General features: G+C 48.6%; 1 protein-coding gene across 1 annotated transcript in view; it reads left to right on the forward strand.

Moving 5' to 3' along the window:
- Prep (prolyl endopeptidase) overlaps positions 1 to 15,451 on the forward strand; it is a 102,677-nt gene extending 87,226 nt beyond the window's left edge. Inside the window, exons 11-15 of the mRNA XM_052163601.1 lie at positions 5,345 to 5,481; positions 6,746 to 6,840; positions 9,269 to 9,400; positions 12,385 to 12,541; positions 14,658 to 15,451. Coding sequence (XP_052019561.1) covers positions 5,345 to 5,481; positions 6,746 to 6,840; positions 9,269 to 9,400; positions 12,385 to 12,541; positions 14,658 to 14,952 — 816 coding nt within the window. The 3' untranslated portion in view covers positions 14,953 to 15,451. The remainder of the gene's footprint in view (positions 1 to 5,344; positions 5,482 to 6,745; positions 6,841 to 9,268; positions 9,401 to 12,384; positions 12,542 to 14,657) is intronic.
- The last annotated feature ends 4,453 nt before the right edge of the window (positions 15,452 to 19,904 follow it).

A 19,904-nucleotide genomic window follows, 5' to 3' on the forward strand; every position in this document is an offset into this window, starting at 1 on the left:
GTTTGAAAATTTATTCCTGAGCACGGTGGCCGTGGCCGTGGCCATCTGAAGCAGGCAGGCTTTCTGAGAGACACCGTAGAATGGTGATCACTGTCTCTGGGACAAGTGTGGCTTTCAAAGTGCTTTAGCGACTCTCCAGTTTAAGGGTATGATGGTATCAGAGCAGTCAGGATCAAGCATCACCAGCACAGGGACATTCATCCTGTGGCTGCCTTGGAGGCTGTCAGTCACTGTGTTGAAGAGGAGAGGAGACATTCTGTCCAGTGCACACCTGGCTAGATAACTTGCAACATTTAGCATAGTTGTATCTGATGAGGACATTTCCAGGCATGAGCAGGTTGGTAGGGCTCTGTCAATGGAGTAGAGAGAGCCGAGACCCGTGTGGGCAGGGAGGTGAGAGGCTGGCCCCTGGCGGTCTATTTTCATGGCCTTGACCTTGTTGCTTATCAGATGAGAAGATGAAGGCCGAGCTGACCTGGTACACCAGAAGGACCTTAAAGTCCCACGACTTTGGAATCCTGGGGCTGAGAAGAAACTGGGGCAGCCTCTGTTTACCCAACCCTTTTGAGTGTGGACCCGCCTGCTCTTCTCTGAGAGTTCTTACAGCTCCCTGTGTTTAGTGCTCTCCAGTGTAAGTGCAGAATGTCAGTTAGTCTGCCGTGTGTGTCCAAGATGAGAAATCTAAGGTCTTGGAAGGATTTGAAGAATGTTTAGGTACAGAAAACTCGGTCATGTGTGTCGGACCTAGTTTAGAGTCGCGCTCTTTGCCCTTTCTGCCCTTTTATGCCCTCCGAGGCTTTGCTCAAGGTCTGGAGCCGGTGTGCTCCTCCTCCGGGGATGCTCCATCTTCACGTTTGCCTCCATAAGTGGGCCTGGCTCCCTCCACAGCTGTGCTCATTTGATTTCTGTGTTAGCTTATGTGGAGGTGACAGTCACACAGATCCTCTAATGGCCCAGATGGCCGGGGTTTGCTCCTTCTCTGAGAACGCACAGGGAACCCCGCCTTTCCTCAGGACCGTCATGGTGGAGGATTCCACATACGCTCCTCCTGCAGGCTCGCAACTTCAGCATTGGCCACTGCTCAAAGGACAGGTGGTTTCTTTCAGGGGACAGCATCTTTGTGAACAGCTGTCTTTTCATCCCTGACTAACAACATGTCCTGTTTCTCTGCTCTGCCTTGTCTTGGTGCTGTGAACAGCCCAGGCTGAACTTACTAGGTACCTAAGTACTAGGGTCTGGGTGGGTCGGGTACTCCGTCCTGGGTCTGGGTGGGCCGGGTACTCCCCTGGGTCGTCTGGGTGAGCTGATGGTCACAGGAGATAGTTGTAGCTACTCCTTGAGAATGGTACTTCATATAGGACCTTGAGAAAACAAGAGCATTAGGGCAGGTGAGGTCTCCTGTGGCTGGCTGGCCAGCCTGCTCAGTGTCAGAATTCTGGACCTTTCTTAAGAGATGGCCCACCTTTTTGTCTGCTGTTAACAGTAACAAAGGGCAGAGCCATCTCCTCCGGCTTCTCAGGATCACAGGGGCTGGGGGAAGAGGCTTCCTTAATTCGCTGTTGAATTACCATGGCAGTGTTTTCTGTTTGCAATATATTTGGTGAAGGCTCATGTCTAAAATAGTCTTTGTTGAGATCTAACAATTGACGTCTTCCACCATAGACTCTTGGGTGAAAGTAAACGGTGTACCCAACCCAGGCTCTGTGAGTATTGGATAACTCATGTGCCGTGCCCCAGGCAGGGGAAGCAGTGTCATCAACTACATAAGAAGCCATTGGTCTAGGATGACGAACCAGGCCTATGGCCTATGGGGAAGGGTGTTAGCCATGGCTGGACATTGTACTGAAGAGTGAGAGGGAAAAGACCAAAGCCCTCACTGAAGACATTTGGAAAGGGAGAGTCAGAACAGAGGAAGGCAGGAAGGAGGAGACAGTAAGCTGTGAGTGCAGGCCACACTTGCACAAGGTCAGTCCGAAGGAAACGGACGATGGAAAGTCGGCTTGAGGGGCAAGCATGGTCAGGCTTTGTTTTGTTTTATGGGACAGGGAACACCATAAGTCTATTTACATGCCCAGGGAAGGAGAGAATGCCAAAGACCAAGTGGTGATTGGAAGAGGGGGAGGGGGAGGAAGGAGCCGGGCCAAGACCTGGTGATCTTGCTTGCTGTGTGGCAGCAGAGGCCGAGTGGGCTTGGAGAAGGTCTTTTGAGAACTTCAGCTGGTTGGCCTCTGAAAAGGTGGGTGGGGTATGGAAGGAAAGGGGGATGTGATGCCGGCCTAGGGCGGTGCAGTGGAGGACAGCAGAAAAATCAGAAGCAGCTGCTCTAGATGGTGACATCATGGTGGGGAAGTATAGGAGTAAGGAGACATTTAGGAAAGACACGTGAAAAGGAATTCGCGTGACAATGGGGCGGGGGGGGGGGGACTCGCTGTGTGTAATTTCAGAGCCTAGATGGTGTGGTGCGATGACTAGCATTGTCTGCTCGGACCAGGAGAAACCATGTGCATGCCTCGTGCCCTCAGAGGCCAAAGAGACTATCAGATCTAATGGTTAAGCTTAGAGGGGCTCAGGACAGTCACAGGGTTGACCAGAAGTCCCAAACTAGGCAAGGAAAAAAAAAAGGCAAGGAGATCTGGCAGTGAAAGGCAGCACAGAGGATCAAATGTCCTGAGAACTTTAGAAGTGATAAAGGTCACTAAGGTGAATCTCCCACAACGGTCCCAAGTCTCCAGGTCTACTAGGGTCTCCATGCCCCTTGAAACACAAGATAGGTCAAGATGCTTAGACTCAACCAAAGAGGATCATAAAAGTGCGGGTATAGACTGAATGCAGAGCATTTTGGTGGGGTTCGTGAAAGGAGTCTGTTGGCTTCTCCTGACCTAGCAAAGTGGCCTCAAAAGGAAGCCAGTGTGCGATGGGAAATGCCTACACGGTTCTGTTGCTTTGGTTTGGTTTCTGTTCGTATTTTTGTTTATATTCCAAGTGTTTGACTTGCATGTATATCTCTGTTCCATGTGCATGCCTGGTGCCCTCAGAGGCCAAAGAGCTTATCAGGTCTTCTGGAAATGGAGCTCTGGATCATTGTGAGCTACCATGTGGGTGCTGGGAATTGAACCTAGGTTCTCTGGAAGAGCGCCGAGCCATCTCCCTGGCCCTGGCTACTTTTAAATGACAATTTCCAACCTGTTCTCGTGGCTCAGTCATCAGCAAAAAAAGGAGCGGGGTGTGTGTGTCCTAGGATGGCGATTGCCCTGCCGCACACGTTTGTTCGCAAGTTGACTTTAAAATGCCCTTATTGTGACATCAGAACCACACCAGCTTAAGCCGTGGTTAGGAGTCTTAACCCCTGGAAGACATACCAGGTTGCGCTCTTCACAACCCTCTAGAAGCATGCTTTGGTCCTGAAGCCGGGCGAGGTGGACCAGGGCAGGTTTACGTGGGCAGCTGAAGTGTCACGCAGCAGGGAGCAAAGAGACAGGTCTGAAGAGGGGACATCTGTCTACCTGCCTGTGTGACAGCCAAGAGCTTGAGGAGAAGCTGAGCAGGGGCTGGGGACAGTGCCTGAGCTGTGTGAGGCTGAGGGAACACCAGATGTTTGCAGTATGATGTGGCTTGGCTTTGTTCTTTGTCCTCCAGATGTGGATCCTCCCGGGTGTTTCCTCTCTGTATTCGCTGTCCCCTGCCACACAGTTAGGCTCTGCCGGTGCCTTCCAGTGTAACTTTACACAAAACTGTCCTGAGCGATGTGAAATCCGCAGAGTCCTCCGCGGATTCTAAACTGCGTTCTGACTCCCTTCCTCCGTAGTATCGCTTTCCATTGGCAGAAACCAAAGGGATTTTTTTTTTATCGAAAAGTTTTTTTGTTTTTGTTTGTTTTTGGTTTTTTGGGTTTTTGTTTTTAATTTAAACCCCAGATGAGTACTTGTGCTGTCCTGATTGCTTTCTGTTGTACTAAAGGCACCGTGACCAAAAGCCACTTGGGTGGAAGGGTTGACTTGGCCTGCACGTCATGGTTTGTCACCGAGGGAAGCCAGTGCAGTAGCTCAGCACAGGAGCTGATGCAGAGCCCTGGGCGATTGCCTGCCCAGGGCTTGCTCCTTGCTGAGCCTTTCTTATACCCTCCAGGACCACCCACCCAGCGGCAGCCCCTCCCACAGTCAGTAATCGAGAAAATGCACTGCAGAGTTACCTACAGACAATCTGATGGCAGCATTTTTAAGTTGAGGTTCCTCTTCCCAGATGGCCATAACTTGTGTCAAGTTGGAAAGAAAAAACAAACCCAACCAAGACAGGCACTGCCATGGAACACCTGAAGTCCTCCCATCCTGGCTCCCCTCCCCTCCCTGATCCCTCTGTTTGTTTTAAGGGCTTTGGGCAGCTTTCTGGTGCAGAGCCCCACCCTAAAAAGCCTCTGGGGCAGTGTAACTCTAAAATCAAAGAACAGGGGAGCTCTGTGCCCTCCTTTACGACCAAGGTCATCGGGCTGCTTCAAGCCCAGCTGAGCCCGGCCACTTGCAGTAAAAATACCACGTTTGCTCAAAGAAGCAGCTATGTACACAGCCTGCTTCTCTGTCTGCCATTTGTAGCTTATTGCTTAGTCGGCGACTGATCACTGCAGCAGTTCAGCGTTCCCTTCCTTATCCTTTTCTTTCAATCCTCTATCCCAAAAGGGATGGATATGGAACTGTTGACTGAACTTGCCCTAGAAGTCCCCGATTTAGAAAAGGGTGGCTGAGCCTTAATTGCCAGCACGGAGAGAGAATGGCTTTGTTTAGCCAAGAATAACAGGATTCCATGAGGCATGTCTCTGAGCTAATGCTTTTCATTCTCACTAAAATTTGTCTGATAGTCGAACACAGAAGAATGAAGACATATTGAGTGTCGTGACCTTTAGAGAGGAAGTTGGACTGACATTTGTCTTCAAGACAAGATGTCCCCTTAGATTAAATTGATTGGCAGAGTGGCTTTCCAGCAGGAGGCAGGGCACAGCAGGGCACCAAATGCCCGTTCGTTCTCCTCCGTGGCTTCATGATGGGTACATTGGGTGATTAAAGACCGAGGGGAAAGAAGATGAACAACCTGTCCAAGAGCACCTAGCTAGTGATGGCTTGAGAACTCGGGCTCCTTGCCCAGTTTCTACATCCTCGTTCTCTGCTCTCAGCCATCTCGGAAATGAAAACACCTCCTCACCCCCACGCGAGCCCTGGGCAGAGCTGGGTCTTCACCATGCTGCTCTGCTTGTTGTACAGAGAACTCGGCAACGTTTTGTTTCCACCTCTGAAACCGTGCACGGTTTCTACATCATGCTGTGCGTAACTAAGGGCTCTGCTTTCCTTGGTTGTAGGTTTTCTACCCTAGCAAGGATGGCACAAAGATTCCGATGTTTATTGTGCATAAAAAAGGCATAAAGCTGGACGGCTCACACCCCGCGTTCTTATATGGCTACGGGGGCTTCAACATCTCCATTACGCCCAACTACAGGTAAGCGAGGGACACTTGACGTGCTGTGGTCTTCTGCACATAGTGGGGACTACAGGTAAGTGAGAGACACTTGACGTGCTGTGATCTTCTGCATGTAGTGGGGACTACAGGTTCGACTCTTAGACGAACATAAATGTGGCATTGTTTGCCGTTCTTTATACACAGCTTCTAGTGAGTGTGCTCTGGAGGTGCAGGGGTGGTGGCACATGTTCCAGCCAGGGAGGAACAAGATGGGCACATTCTTCCCTGGTCCCTTCATCCTAGTAGAAGTGAGACCACATTGATCCCTGAGTGGCTCTACTGAGTCTAAAGCTAGCAGTCTATCCATTTGTACAGTAAGTTCCTTTTAGACCTGTAGGCCAGGAATCAACAGACTGTTTGATCTCGGTAGTGGACATCATAATTTCAGGGGAGACCATCAGAGCTGCATGAATATGTAAAGACCAAGTCATTAAGTCATCTTGGCTAGTTGGACGTGATTAGTCTGATGGTGTCTACCTCCTTCTGACTACCTTTCATGTCCTCAGTGATCCCTCCCTCACCTCTAAGGAAAAGAAGAACATCAGAAATAGCGTTCAAAGCAAAATAACTTTAAGAGTAGAAAGTTGTCACTGCGCACGCTTAGGGCAAAGGAAAAAGAAAAGAAAGTCCACAGTTTCCAAAAGGCTTAATTATTTTTTTTTTCTGAACAATAGTCTTTTATTTCTAGAAAATACTTTCCAGCTGCGGAAGCTTGTTCTTCTCCAGTTTTTGTGGTCTCCCATTCTTTCAAATCATGTATGATGTAATTATTATCCAAGTTTCCTTAAAAGTGGAAATACACACTTGGGCAAGAAGGAGCTTGTTTTTCTCCAAGTTGATCAGTGCAGACAAAGTTACCTATTTGACAGGTGCACTCTCAGAGGGACTGGGAGCCCAGTTTCACCCCAGCCCCACCTACATCAGTCCTTGTTGTGATAGTCACTGCAAAGGTAGACTGTACCTCTGGTTACTCCTGTGTCTGCACTGTGAAGTATGAATGCACAGCGAATTGCTTACCACTGCAGGAAAGTAAAGTGTACTGCTTACCAGGGTACAGGAGCTTTGCAGGCAAACCAGAATTGAGGCAACGGGTCTTGCATTTCTGTCAATACTGGGCTTCTATTTGGATGCAATCCCGCCTGGATACATTCTTAGGATACATTGTTGCGTTGAGATGGAGGGAGGAGTCCTGGTGCTTGCTAGGCAATCGCTGGAAGATTAAACTGTCATCTCTGTCTCTCAGCGTGTCCAGGCTCATTTTTGTGAGACACATGGGCGGAGTCCTCGCGGTGGCTAACATCAGAGGTGGTGGTGAATACGGAGAGACGTGGCATAAAGGTGAGCTGTTTTCCCTGCAGAACCGAGAGTCTGGCTTGATTGAAGGCTAGGTCGCAATGATCTTCCTGTTCCGACCAGCCGGGGTAGAGAGAAGTGAGGGGCTTTCACAGAATAAGAGGAGCCCTTCAGACGCAGCGCATGCACGGCTCCCCCAGCATAAACAACTCTGTCCGTGTTATTTTCCTTTGTAGCGTGGGATAATGAAGCACAATTTTTCAGATATATTCCTCATAGGATCATGGTGGAATTTTTGTTTCTTCAGCAACACCTGGGTAGCTGTAGGAAGTAGTCTTTGGGGGCTTCTGTTATCTAGTTCTTTTCCTGGTGGCCTTGCTTGCCGATTTGGCATTATCTATCTGGCTGTCTCACAAGAGGCGGCAAAGCAGACCAGTTTCTGCTAAGAGAAAGGAGTGGTCCCATAGCTTTCCTGCTCCCAGGGTGGACCCGTCCTGGCTCCCAGCATGCGGGGATAGCGTGTCTGCCTAGCACTGTGCTGAGAAGAAGGTACGTAGCTGTGTCACGTAGCTTCTAGACACAGGTTCTATGCTACAGCCTCTTCTGATTTCTCTGTGTCTGTTCCTGGCCTCTTGAGGCAGTCTTTCCGGAACTGTTCTTCAGTTGTGTGGTCCGTTGCCTTGTGGTACGGAACCTAGACCGCTCTCCTCCGGCCTTACACTTCCCAGACTGCCATCTGCATTCCTTTACCACATGACTGAGTGGTCAGCAGTGCTAAGGATTGTCGTGGGCACCAATCAGCAGGACCATCCAACGCAGTCCTCCCCACTCTCCGAGGCCCACAGCTTGGGTTTCCTATATCAATTAAGCAACAAGAGTGAGCCTATGAAAAGATTCCTACGTGCTGCAGAGGCCAAGGCTTGACCCCGGTGTCCGGCACAGACTCATGGGCTACCCGACGTCACCCAAACTGCAGGAACGTCACAGCAGGACTGAGAGCCCCTAACATACCATATTTCAAACAGTGCTATAGTGACTGTGATTTTTGTCCTGGTAGTAGATGGATCTCAGTTACCCTAAGTACAACAATACATACAAAAAGATGGTTAAAAGGGGGAAAATATATATATATATATATATATATATATATATATATATATATATATATATATACATACATACATACATAGCATAGATTTCATTTCAATCCTAATTCAAAGGCTGAGACTAGCCTGTTTGACTCGTCTAATTTTTTATATAATTATTCATATACACAATATCCTGACCACAGACCATGCTCCCGAGGCCAGCTCCTGAACCAGAGTCTCCTTCTGGGAAAATGGACCCCATGGTCTGTCAGGGACATTGCCCTTGGTCCTGTTCTCCTTTCTACATGCATTCATTAATTAGACCGACCACGGTCCAGAGCCCTGGCAGCAGCAGCCTGGAGCCCGACTAAGGCTAAATTAGTTTGTTTTTTTTTTCAATGCTCAAAGCATTAATGAAAGGAGCAGAGGGGACCTTCTCCAGTTCTAGCCTGGTGTGCAGAGTGCTGATGGGTTCAATTCTCATTCTCTTCATATGCTTAAAATGTAATGCAGTTTTAAAAATAGGCAGACGCACCAAATGCTATTGTTCCTGGAAACTAAGTAATCCTTGCTGTTCTAACTCACCAGTAATTGCTTATTAAAATCTTAATAACATTTGTTTTGATGTAAAAAAAAAATTTTCTTTCAGTAGCACTGCTTCACGTTTAATTGAATTTCTGCACAAGTGGTTAATCTGGAATGCCTAATTAGGTCCGGGTCTGCATTGTTCATTCACAGGCCATCACTTCAGGCATCTGAGGCCCTGTAACTCTTTCTCGCCGAGTGACTTTCTTGGTTTCACACTTGGGAGGGGCCACATGCAGGTGGTCTGGGATGTGCTCAGGTGACAGTAGGACCTTCCCGCCCTGCCCTGCTGCAGCTCCACTAACTGCTAGTCCCGGCATTTCTTTTGAATTAGTGGCTGAGCATAGCTGGGCCGTTCCTCTCTAAAACACTGCCTAGAGGCAGGGGGAGTTCTCCATGGCGGGAAGCCTTCACTAGCTCCCCGTGCTGGGTGCTAGGTAGAACTCAGAGGACTGGTGACCACAGGAGGCGCTGCCCCATCTCTCATTTGGCTTCTCAGAGGAGAGATTCTTTTTATGTCACAATTCTCTCATATGATCTTTTTCTCTTTGGGGCCTTCAAACTAACTTAAGTTGTTCATTCTGTTAATAAAATATAAATTCGCCATATGGGTTCCCAGTTGGGGTTCTGAGATTTCCGCAGTCCATAACACTGAGATTGAGGCCGTTCTATCGGTGCGGCTTAAGCAACCATTGGTGACACCGATCAGAGCTGGGAACCTAACATTCTCCTCATTTGTAGTCCATGTAGCTGTTTCTTGCTTTTGGGGGTGTTGTCTTTAATTGTCTTTCACTTTGTAGGTGGTATCTTGGCCAACAAACAGAACTGCTTCGATGACTTCCAGTGTGCTGCGGAGTATCTCATCAAGGAAGGCTACACATCTCCCAAGAGGCTCACCATCAACGGAGGCTCCAACGGCGGCCTCTTAGTGGGTGAGACTTGCGTCTTATGCAGGCAGTCGCTAGCTGACCCTGTCAGGGTTTTCCAACAGTTCCCTTTAACTCTACAGCTCACAGATGGGAGTGGTAGTAGAGAGAGTAAAACTCACTCTGAGACAAAAACCAGGACGTCTGGACCTGCATCTTACTGAGTAAGCTCGGCCTGCCCTGACCACTTTACTGCCTACGAGCCAAAGAGACAGAGTGGCCGCAGGCAGCACCACGGGACTGAGGCTGGGCACCCCGATCGAGCACCCCGATCGAGCACTCAGACCTCGTGAGATTCCAGCCTCGTGGAACATTGTTCAGAAGTGTGCTGTGTGAGGATAAATGTCCCGGACAAGAGAGGGGCACCGAAAGGAGCCCATGCCTTAGGAGTAACGCAGAAGCAAAGGGGTGGTTGGTGTGAACAGGTGATGCGTGCGGAGCACCGTGGATAGACTGTCACTGTCTACATGTTAGCGAACAATGTGTTCATACAAGCAGAAAATCCTGAAGCCGGGGTCGAGCCTGCCACTCGCTGCCTTTGGTGGTTAGGAGAATCTTACTTCATCCTCCCAGAAGCTCTTGCATAGTCTTGTATATGCACAGCAAGCCTGGGTTTTGTTGGCTGAGTCCTCGTCCACTGGTGTTCGGGGTGTGAGGGTTTATTCCGTGGTACATGTATAAGCGGTGGTTTTCGGTCCTCCATTCTTGGGAGTTCAGGCAGGATCACTGATCTCTGAAACGTGTTGAGCAGGTCAAACTGTGGAAACTTCTCCCCGAGAAGCACAAAGCCTAATGCTTTGTAGGCTGTTAACACTAACGTACCTGCCTGACTCAGGAGGAGTATAATCCTGGCTATAATCCTAAGCCACGTTAAATAAGTAAGTACTTAGCTAGCTCACACATATAAAAACATAGTCATCCAAAATTGCTTAAATTTGGAAAGGGTGGGCCTGGGAGGAGTGACTCAGCCATCACAGCACCTCGGGGTCTTCCAGGGGCCAAGTTGGATTCCTAGGATCCACAGTAGATAGCTCACAAATTGTATGAAACGTCAAGAAGTGCCAGGCATATTTAGAGGTGAGAGGTATAAATGGGTGAGCAGAACAGATGTCGGTTCCTTCACAGAGCCTTATCCCTGATCAGATGATAAACCAAGGCCCTCAGACCAGCATGGGCTCCTCCAGTGAGAGTGTTAGGGAGGCTCATGTCCTCGCGGGACTAGGCAGGAGTCCCAGGGCTAAACCAGGAGGATAGGCTTTGAATGCACTCTGAAAAACAAGCCTTTGGGAGTCTTGTACAGATAGAGAGAAGGGCAGGCCCAAGAACCTGAGCAGTGGGGAGGCCTCACTGTCTCAAACCAGGGCGTGGCCCCAGAGGTACTAAGTGGTCAGATTCTGATGTATTCTCAACTACAAATAAGAGATTCAGTAGAACTAGGGCTGGGTCCAAGGCTGGGTGGGAAAGGACATTGCAGACAGTGTGAGAAATGTGTTGTCACTTTCCGGTTCACCCAGTGACTCTGCTGGCTTTGTGCCTGATAAGCCAAGTCCTTTGAGAAGCCCACAGACAGAGCTGCATCAGGATGCCGGCACACTCATTCCAGGCAATGCGCGCTCCCAACCCCTCCACGCCCAACTGAGAGAGTCGGCTACTGAGGGAATGGCTCAGACTTCTGTGCTATTTATTAACGTGATGGAATGGGAACAGAGTGTGAATCACAGCTTTTTTTGCCAGAGGCAGGCAGAGTCCGGATCTCTCCAGTGACTCCTAGCCATGCAGCTCTGATGATGTACTTACGATCCGTCTCCTTGACTGTTGTTTTCCTGGACTTGGGCTCTGCGCCCCACTTGAGAGCATCTGGCCTGCCTCGGTGGCGCGGACTGCTGTGCTCTCTGGTCACAGCTCATTCGCGCTCTTTCCCAGTGAGTTTAGTTTTATGTACTGGGAAATTTGAATCGGCAAGTATTCAGTACATTGTCTATTTTTTTTCTTTGTGGTCCTCCAGTTTTTTTTTTTTTTTTAATTTTTTTTTAAATTTTCTATATTCTTTGTTTACATTCCAAATGATTTTCCCTTTCCTGGTTCTCCCCTCCGCATACGTCCCATAAGCCCTCTTCCCTCCCACTCCCCCCACCCTGGTCCCCAATCAACCCCCTCCCACTTCTCTGTCCTGGTACTCCCCTACATTGCTGCATCAAGCCTTTCCAGGACCAGGGCCCTCTCCTTCCTTCTTCTTGGGAATGATTTGATATGTGAATTGTGTCTTGGGTATTCTGAGCTTCTGGGTTAATTAATATCCACTTAACAGTGACTGCATTCCATGAGTGTTCTTTTGTGATTGGGTTATCTCACTTAGGATGATATTTTCCAGATCCAACCATTTGCCTAAGAATTTCATGAATTCTTTGTTTTTAATTGCTGAGTAGTATTCCACTGTGTAAATATACCACATTTTCTGTATCCATTCCTCCATTGAGGGACATCTGGGTTCTTTCCAGCTTCTGGCTATTATAAATAGGGATGCTATGAACATAGTGGAGCAGCTGGTTGTGGTGGCACATGCTGGTAGGATTTGCTGAAGGAGGCAGAGGCAGGAGGATCACAAGTTTGAGGCCAGCCTAGGCTAGTAGATTGTCTATTTAAAAAAAGCAATAAAACTTGTGAAGACAGGGTAGACTGTGCCAGCATCGGTTAGAGCCTCATTTCAGCCTCTCTTCTGCTCTGGACTGGTGCCGAGATGCAAGCAAGTCCTTTAAATCTCTATCGCCTGGGCAAGCAAGCTGGCCGTGATACTCACATTGGGGAATAAATGTCCCATTATTGGTCAGACTCCACATTTGGTCTTTTTGGACACTAATGGCTGAATCATATCTGATAACTTCCTCTGTTCTGAGAATGGGAAGATCCAGCATCTTGAAGATGCAGAGTCCTGGGTTCATCCGGGTGTTTAATGTTAAAACCTTCCCTTCTTTTCTCTCTTCCTGCTTTAGCTGCCTGTGCGAATCAGCGTCCAGACCTCTTCGGCTGTGTCATCGCCCAGGTTGGCGTGATGGACATGCTAAAGTTCCACAAGTTTACTATTGGCCACGCCTGGACCACGGACTACGGGTGCTCCGACAGTGAGCAGCACTTCCAATGGCTTCTCAAGTATGTTTTCCTCAATATTCATATTAATAATTCATATTAAGAGTCTGACCGCTTAATAGTGACCATAGTCAACAAAGTCACAGATACGGTGACACCCTCCTGTGTACCTTGTGTTGTGTTGTGTTTGCAGTGCTGGGGATTGAAGCCAGGACCTTAACAAGTGCCAGGCAAGGGCCACTGAGTCACAGTCAAAGCCCTCAGATTCACTTCTCCACAAAGATGGCCTTCTGACATTCCTGTCAAGCACTAATCTAGGCCATGCTGTGAAGGGTCATTTCAGGCAGCAAAGGGTCATGGAGAACCCGAGACCCTCAGTGACTCAGGAAGAAATGGAGACCTCAGCCATCCAGCCATGTGAGATTGAATTCTGCCAACGGCTGGATTCTGGGAGGGATTCTTTCCCAGAGTTCCCCAGTGGAAGGGCTGGCAGCTCACCTTGACTTGTCCTTGAGAGAGGTGCTGCAGAGATCTGAGAGAGGCAGCCCAGACTCCTGAGTACGCAGTGACGGGAGCCTTGTTCTCTGCCACTGTTACGCAACAACCTGGAGTTACTACAAAACTCTATCAGTGGAGAAGACTGGCTTTCTTAGACAGAGCACAGACAGCTAAACCGTTTCCGTGCTCAGGATACCCACATGTATTTGAGGTTAAGTGTGCTGGTTTGCACACTTCTTTCTTTTCTAACCCTCCACAGCTTTGGTGATGATCGCAGTGGGTAAATGAGATGTTTTCCTTCTCTCCCGTTCTGCACGTCCCACGTGTAACGTTTGTAGACTGTTTGTCAGCTGTGTTCCCTACTGCGGTCTTCTTGGAGAAGCCTACATTTTGATTCAAAACAACTTTTAATTTGTCATGTATTTTTAATAGCTAACTTCCCTTGTTAGAACCTCATGTAGAGTGTTCTGAATTAAAGGCTGTGAAACAACTAAAGTTTAGTCTGGAAGGGAGAAAAGCTAACTCTGAGTCCTGTGGTTACTCACTGATGTTTACTGGTATAACTGTCCAAAGAAGCCATAATTCTCATTAAGTGGAGATGTACATTTGAGCGATGAAGACCTTTGAGCCTAGTGAACTTTGGTTGTATGTCAAAGACACTAAAACACTGCCCAGCATCCGATGCCTCCTAAATGAATTTGTAAGTGGGGAAAAGGCCCCAGCATCTTCATAGCATTCCTACTTCAGATTTCAGTACCCTGACGTTGCTCATTCAGGGCCGGGCCTCCCTTTGATCCGTTCACCCACCCCTACACATCAGATGTGCAGCTCAGCCTTGCACATCAGCTAGAGAAGGCCGTGTGGGGGTGGGGGGTCCCAGGCATGTCGCGTCCTATAGCACACCAGGAATTACATCAAGGGGGTTTTTCTGCAGAATTTCTCAGAATTTTAGTAGACATTGTTTCACGATGTGCAGAGACCTAACAGATGCACAGGGCTGGCTGGACAGATCCACAGCCACGCCTTACACAGCGAGAAAGCAAGCCTCAAGCCGCTTTCACTGTAGTGGTAAACCGAGCAGGATTCATACTGTTTCCATACTTTCATTCAGAAAGGTCGCTACTGAAACAAACTGTTATATGCATTAGTGCAAAACTTAGAAACAGCGACATTACTAATAATGTGCAGAATATAAAGAACAGATACCTAGATGTTCCTCTCATTAAACTCTTAATTCAGTTCTTCTTAAAACCCTTCTTAAGCAACTTACCTGTTAACCTTGCTGCGAGCCTCAGAGGAGCCTCCTGCTGCTTTCTCTCCATTTGTCTGCTGTCCAGTGGCTGGACTAAGCCACGCCCCCTCATCTTCCAGATTAGCAGCCAGGCCCAGAGGATCAACAGATAGTACAAAATGTTAAACTCCAAACACTTGGGTTTTTTCAGTGGCCTGTGACTTCCTTTTACAGCCTTCCAAGGCTAGAGCTAAATGAACGACTCGGCTCCCCAGTTTCCTGTAGCCTTTGACAGCCGTGGCCCAAATGATGGCAGCGCAGGCTGTGGTGGCCCTTGGGTGCTGTTAGCTCTAGTCCTCGGTGGTGAAGTTAGGTCCTGTGTGGCGCTGGCCTCCGTGACTGCCCTCTGCTCTTGGTCTCCATCCTCACGGAAGTCCCTTTGCCTCCTAGGTACTCGCCACTGCACAACGTGAAGCTTCCGGAGGCGGACGGCATTCAGTACCCGTCCATGCTTCTCCTCACGGCCGACCACGACGACCGCGTGGTCCCGCTGCACTCGCTGAAATTCATTGCCACGCTTCAGTACATCGTGGGCCGCAGCCGGAAGCAGAGCAACCCCCTGCTCATCCACGTGGACACCAAGGCTGGCCACGGGGCCGGGAAACCCACCGCCAAAGTGATAGAAGAGGTCTCGGATATGTTCGCGTTCATAGCACGGTGCCTAAACATCGAGTGGATCCAGTAAATGAATGGGATGTCCAGCGCCTCCCACCAGACACGGAAAACCTCAAGGGCTTTCACACCATCCTAACGAAGAAAGCGCCGGGCAGAACGCACGCTGCCCCCGTGAGCACTGTGCCTCCCTCCGCTCACAGACAGCAAGCGGCTGAGCAGAACTGCCGCGGGGATTTTATCTTTTCTAGACTTCTCCTTTCTAGCAAGCCCTTGAAGTTTTGGTGTTTTGTTGTTTTGTTTTTCCCACTCTCTCCAGGCACATGTATTAAAAGGGGGGGGGGGTGGGTAAAGGGGGGCATGTTTGTATAAGAAACTAAATGGCAGTGAACATGTTGTGAATATTAGACCCTGAATTTGTAAGGGATCTGAGTAAGGGTCATAGTTGGGCATACCCATATATAATAGCTCAGTGAAGTTACTTCTCTAACCATAGCATATAACCTTAAAGAAAGGGGAGACCTCCAGGGAGACTCCACTGCAGTACTAATAAATACTATTTAAGAGTGGGAGGCTTTAGTTTTTGTTCCTTTGAGAAGCAGCCTCCAAAATGCAGAGGACTATCAGAACAAAGTATGTAGTCTTTATGCCACAGGTTAATTTCCAAAAATCAGAATCTTAGTACCACTGAAAAGAGGCTGAGTCTCTCCGCCTTGTCTTGCTTTGGTGGATGTGGGAGAGGGCGCGCCATCACCTCTGTTAGTAAAGATGGGATTGGGCTCCTCTTGTTTGGACGCCTGTGGACAAGGGACCTTGCTCTGCAAGCCTGAGGACCTGCTGGGTTTGAATAGCAGCACGGGTATAAAATGCTAGGCACAGGCTACGTGTGCCTGTGACCCCTGCAGTGGGAGCAGCAGTAGGCAGATCCTGAACGCTCAGTGGCCAACCAAATTAACCAAAAATGGTAAACTCATTGAAAGACAGTGTCTCAAGGCAATAAGGTGGGTGGGGACAGAGAAATACATCGGACATCCTCAGGTCTCCGTGTACATGTGCACAGATGGTCACACCTGAACACACATGTTTGCACCATGCACAGAAACACATACAGACAGACACAAAAACTATGGGCTGAAAAATTAAGGCTATTCACCCGTTTGCCCATGTATTGGCTTGGTTACAGAGTCTTTGCAGAGAACGGACAACATTAGTAAATTACCCATATAGAGGCATTTACCCAGTCTCTGGAGCCTGCAGCATATCCCAAGCTATGTCCTTTTTAGCCTACCTTCCAGGAATGCAGTTAATTGTACGGAAGCAATATTCCCATGTGTTCTACCCCAGCCCGGTAATTTTTGAGGGAACAATACAAATTCCTCAAAGCTAGGCTTTAGAAATAATGTTCTGGGTGTGTTTTAACATCTCACAATAGACTGTTCACCTTTGCCTATCCATTTGGGAATGCTGATATCTAGATTATAAGAAAAAGATGTGTTACTTTATCAGATGTGATTAAAAGGAATATCTTCACTGTACACAGAATTACAACACGGATCGTCCCAGTGACTGCATCCAAATCACATACATACATACATACATACATACATACATACGCCTTTTACACATTGTGGCTCTTTGAATTTTTATCAAATTGTGATGGGAGGCTAGATACAGCATTTTCCTTCACACCTGCTAAGACACACCAAACACAGCTCAAAACTGCAACAAGGTTTGTGTTTCCTATTCTGGAATCAATGCTGTCGACTGACCATTTGTGTGAATTCTATGCACAGTGTGGCTGGCACCATCAGACTCTAACGTGCCACCAGTCTGCAGGTCACACGGAGACTGAAAGCATTCGTCACAGCCTCTTGCCATGGCTGCGGGAATAAGGAGTGTGTGTGTGCAGGGAAGCTAGAGGCACCTCTGCTGACCTAAGTTATCTGAAGGGAGAGAGCTGAGGTTTCTCCACCCAGGGCAGCTTCCAGCTCACGCAGAATCTGACCACCTTCCCACCGAGGTCTCCTAGACAGCATGATGTGCAGGGCCTGCTGGAGTGAGAGACGTGTGCTCAAAGCCCAGCGCTCGCCAGACGCCGTGACGAGGAATAAAGCTGTTTACGAGTTCCTCTTTTCCAACCTAGGTTTCCTATCTGTGCTGCAGAGGGGCACAGCATCCACACACTGAGCATTGCCCTCTTCACTCTTTAAGCTTTAAACACCGGAAGTCATCAGCGGTGAAAGCTCTCACCGCCAATCCAGAGTTCAGCCCCTGGTTCCCACAGGGCGGAAGGAGAGATCTAACCCTGCGAGCTCTCCTCTGGCTTAGCTCATGCATATACAGGAGGGAAATAAACATTAGAGCTGTTTTAGGAACTCCCTCAGACTGGAGGCCAGGCCCTCCCAGAGCCGTCTCCCCTTTCATCACCCGTCCATCTGTCCCCGCTCTGCCCTTCACCTGCCTCATCACATTGCCAGTGACATTTGCTGGTGTGTGTTGGGGTGGGGGAAGGGGTGCCTGCTACACACATGCTACCAGGCCCTCTTAGCAGCTTCACCTTAGCAAGATAGTTACATTTATGGCATTTAATGTGTTCTTACGTGGGCTATTGTGAAATCCTCCAGTTAGTCAGTCACTAGGCAGCTACATTGAAATAGTGACACTAGTCTGAAAAGGAACTGTGACACCAAGCTCTCTGCAGTTTGTTTGGTGAGGGTTTTAGCAACCAGGGGTAACTTTCTGGGGAAGACCACACAGCCAGTACTCAGAACAGGGTGCAGATACCCAAGGCTTGGTTAATGTAGGCTAGAAAGCTAGGTGGGGAGGGGAAGAGGGGCTTACAAAGATGTCAAGAAAACACTGTCAGGACATGCAGGCAAATGGAATGAGGAGACAGGCTGATGGCACAGAGCCGTATTCCAGGTCCTGTCGGTACAGAAAGCCCTTCTCTCATCAAATAGATCCTCCCAGGGAGGATGTCTCTGGTGTCTTCCCTGTCCCGGGCTGCACTGACCACACTGCCTGGGCAGAACTATAACCAGGAAGTTGGCCCTCTCCGGAGCTGTCATTTCTGAGTGGGAGCCACCCAGTGTGTGGCAGTTCATTACAACAGACCAAGCAGATCCTCCTGGTAAGTCTGTACACAAAAATACAGTCTCAGGAATTAAGGGCTTTGAAGAGACCAAGCAGGACCGGGGCACAGGTGGTGACAAGAAGTGCTGTTTCAATGTGGAGGCCACATTTCAGCAAAGCCCTGGGATGAACAAGGTGCATGTGGTCACAGAGCTGGAGGCAGAAAACCACCAAACCCCCAAAGAAGAGTGGGGAGCAAGGTAGAGTTGGGGGACAGGCGGGAAGGTAGAATCAACCCAGGAGAAAGCACTGGGGTGGGACTGAGAAGTGACCCCAAAGAAGCCAGGGTACAGCAAGAAGGCCGCTTAGAGCAGAGGATCCTAACACCACGAAAGGAGCCCGGAGCTAAGAGCAGCAGAAAGCCACAAATAAACCGGCATAACTGTCATAGAAGAGCCTCAACGACAGGCTACAGAGGAAAAAGCCAGGCTCAAACAACCGTGCAAAACAGATTCCACTCACACGAAATGCCATGGGATTGGGGTTAGGTAGGGAAAGAGGCTAACTGTTTAGAGATAAAGATTGTTACTTGGGTCATGAAATCTCCAGCACTGTATTACGGTGAGGGTTGTTCCGGTTAACTGACGACATCGATGACTCGTGCTTCATGAGATTTTCATTGTGCTTTGATAAAGATGTCAAATGATGAAAGAGAAAAGCAGCAGTAAGTCTGTCTGGATGATGTCATCCAGGAATAGCCTGGTGTACTGCGATGTCGAGCGAGAGAGGCGGGTGACAGGGAGCAGCTGAGATAAACGCTAGCGTATCGCCTGTGTGCTAAGAGCATCCGGGTATTTTAGGCAGGGGCCCTTATATTCCTGTTCACATCCTGGGGCAAAGCTGTCCGGCTTCCTCCACTAAGACCAAGTTAGCCTGTGGGTCCCCTCTCTGGCTTTAATGCTTAGGTTCCTGCAAACTGGGCAAGCCCAGTCCTGACTGGCTCCATTGAGGCTGGTTAAATAATCAGGCTCTTATTTTATTTATGGAGCAAATAGAAATAGTGGCCATTTGCAGAGGTTATCAGTATCAAATAACTCTTGGAATTGTAAACAAATACCTTAATGGTAGCAAGTGACTTAGGAAAATTTTCACATGAGTTAGCAAGGAGAAGAAAATTTTCTTCTGGTTCCTAAGTGCTAACTTCTTTAGTAAAAACAAGAGGAACTCCCTAATCACTGTAAGAAGCTAAACTATGGTCGGTTTGTCTGAAAACAAGGTCAGCATCAAGCACAAACAGCCAAATAAATTCCAGGGAAAGACTAGAAGTCCATTTAACACCTGGGCATCCGACTAGGAAGTGGCATAGCATTAGCTGCCATTGTCCAAAGAGCCTTGCAAGCCCCTTCCCCAGGGAGTACAGGACGCAGAACACACGGCTTCCCAAAGCCAGCTCTGCCACGGCTTTCTCACAGCAGTGGAAAATTCCATGATCCATCCGAGGCACACGAAGACTAATGGCTCCTGAGAGGATAAAGGCTTAGACTTCGGTATCTGGTACCCACTGCGCTTCGGAGTTGCTTCTTGCTATTTCTTTTGATAAGGAATCGCCGCACTTGGGTAAAGCTGATTTACGGCTGTCTTGATAGCTTTCTCCTGATCTTGGTGTCTCTGCTTAGAAGTGCTTTTGTCTATCCCTAGCTGTAGCACAAGTCAAGAGCCCCAGGATGCAGCCTGAACCGGCCATAAGTAGTATAGAGAGGTAGAACCAGATTCCTAATATCCTGGCCACACTACATGCACAGTGTCACAACAAGTGTACACTTGCACTGTACCACAGTTGCTACACAGTTTTTAGAAAACTACCTTTTATCATTACATTTCAATAAAGTAACTGTTGCTTGTATTTTTTATAAGAACAGGAAGGTTGCTTTGTGAGTACAGAGTACTGCTGGG

Source organism: Apodemus sylvaticus, chromosome 19 (assembly GCF_947179515.1).
Source record: "Apodemus sylvaticus chromosome 19, mApoSyl1.1, whole genome shotgun sequence".
Taxonomy (NCBI): Eukaryota; Metazoa; Chordata; class Mammalia; order Rodentia; family Muridae; genus Apodemus; species Apodemus sylvaticus.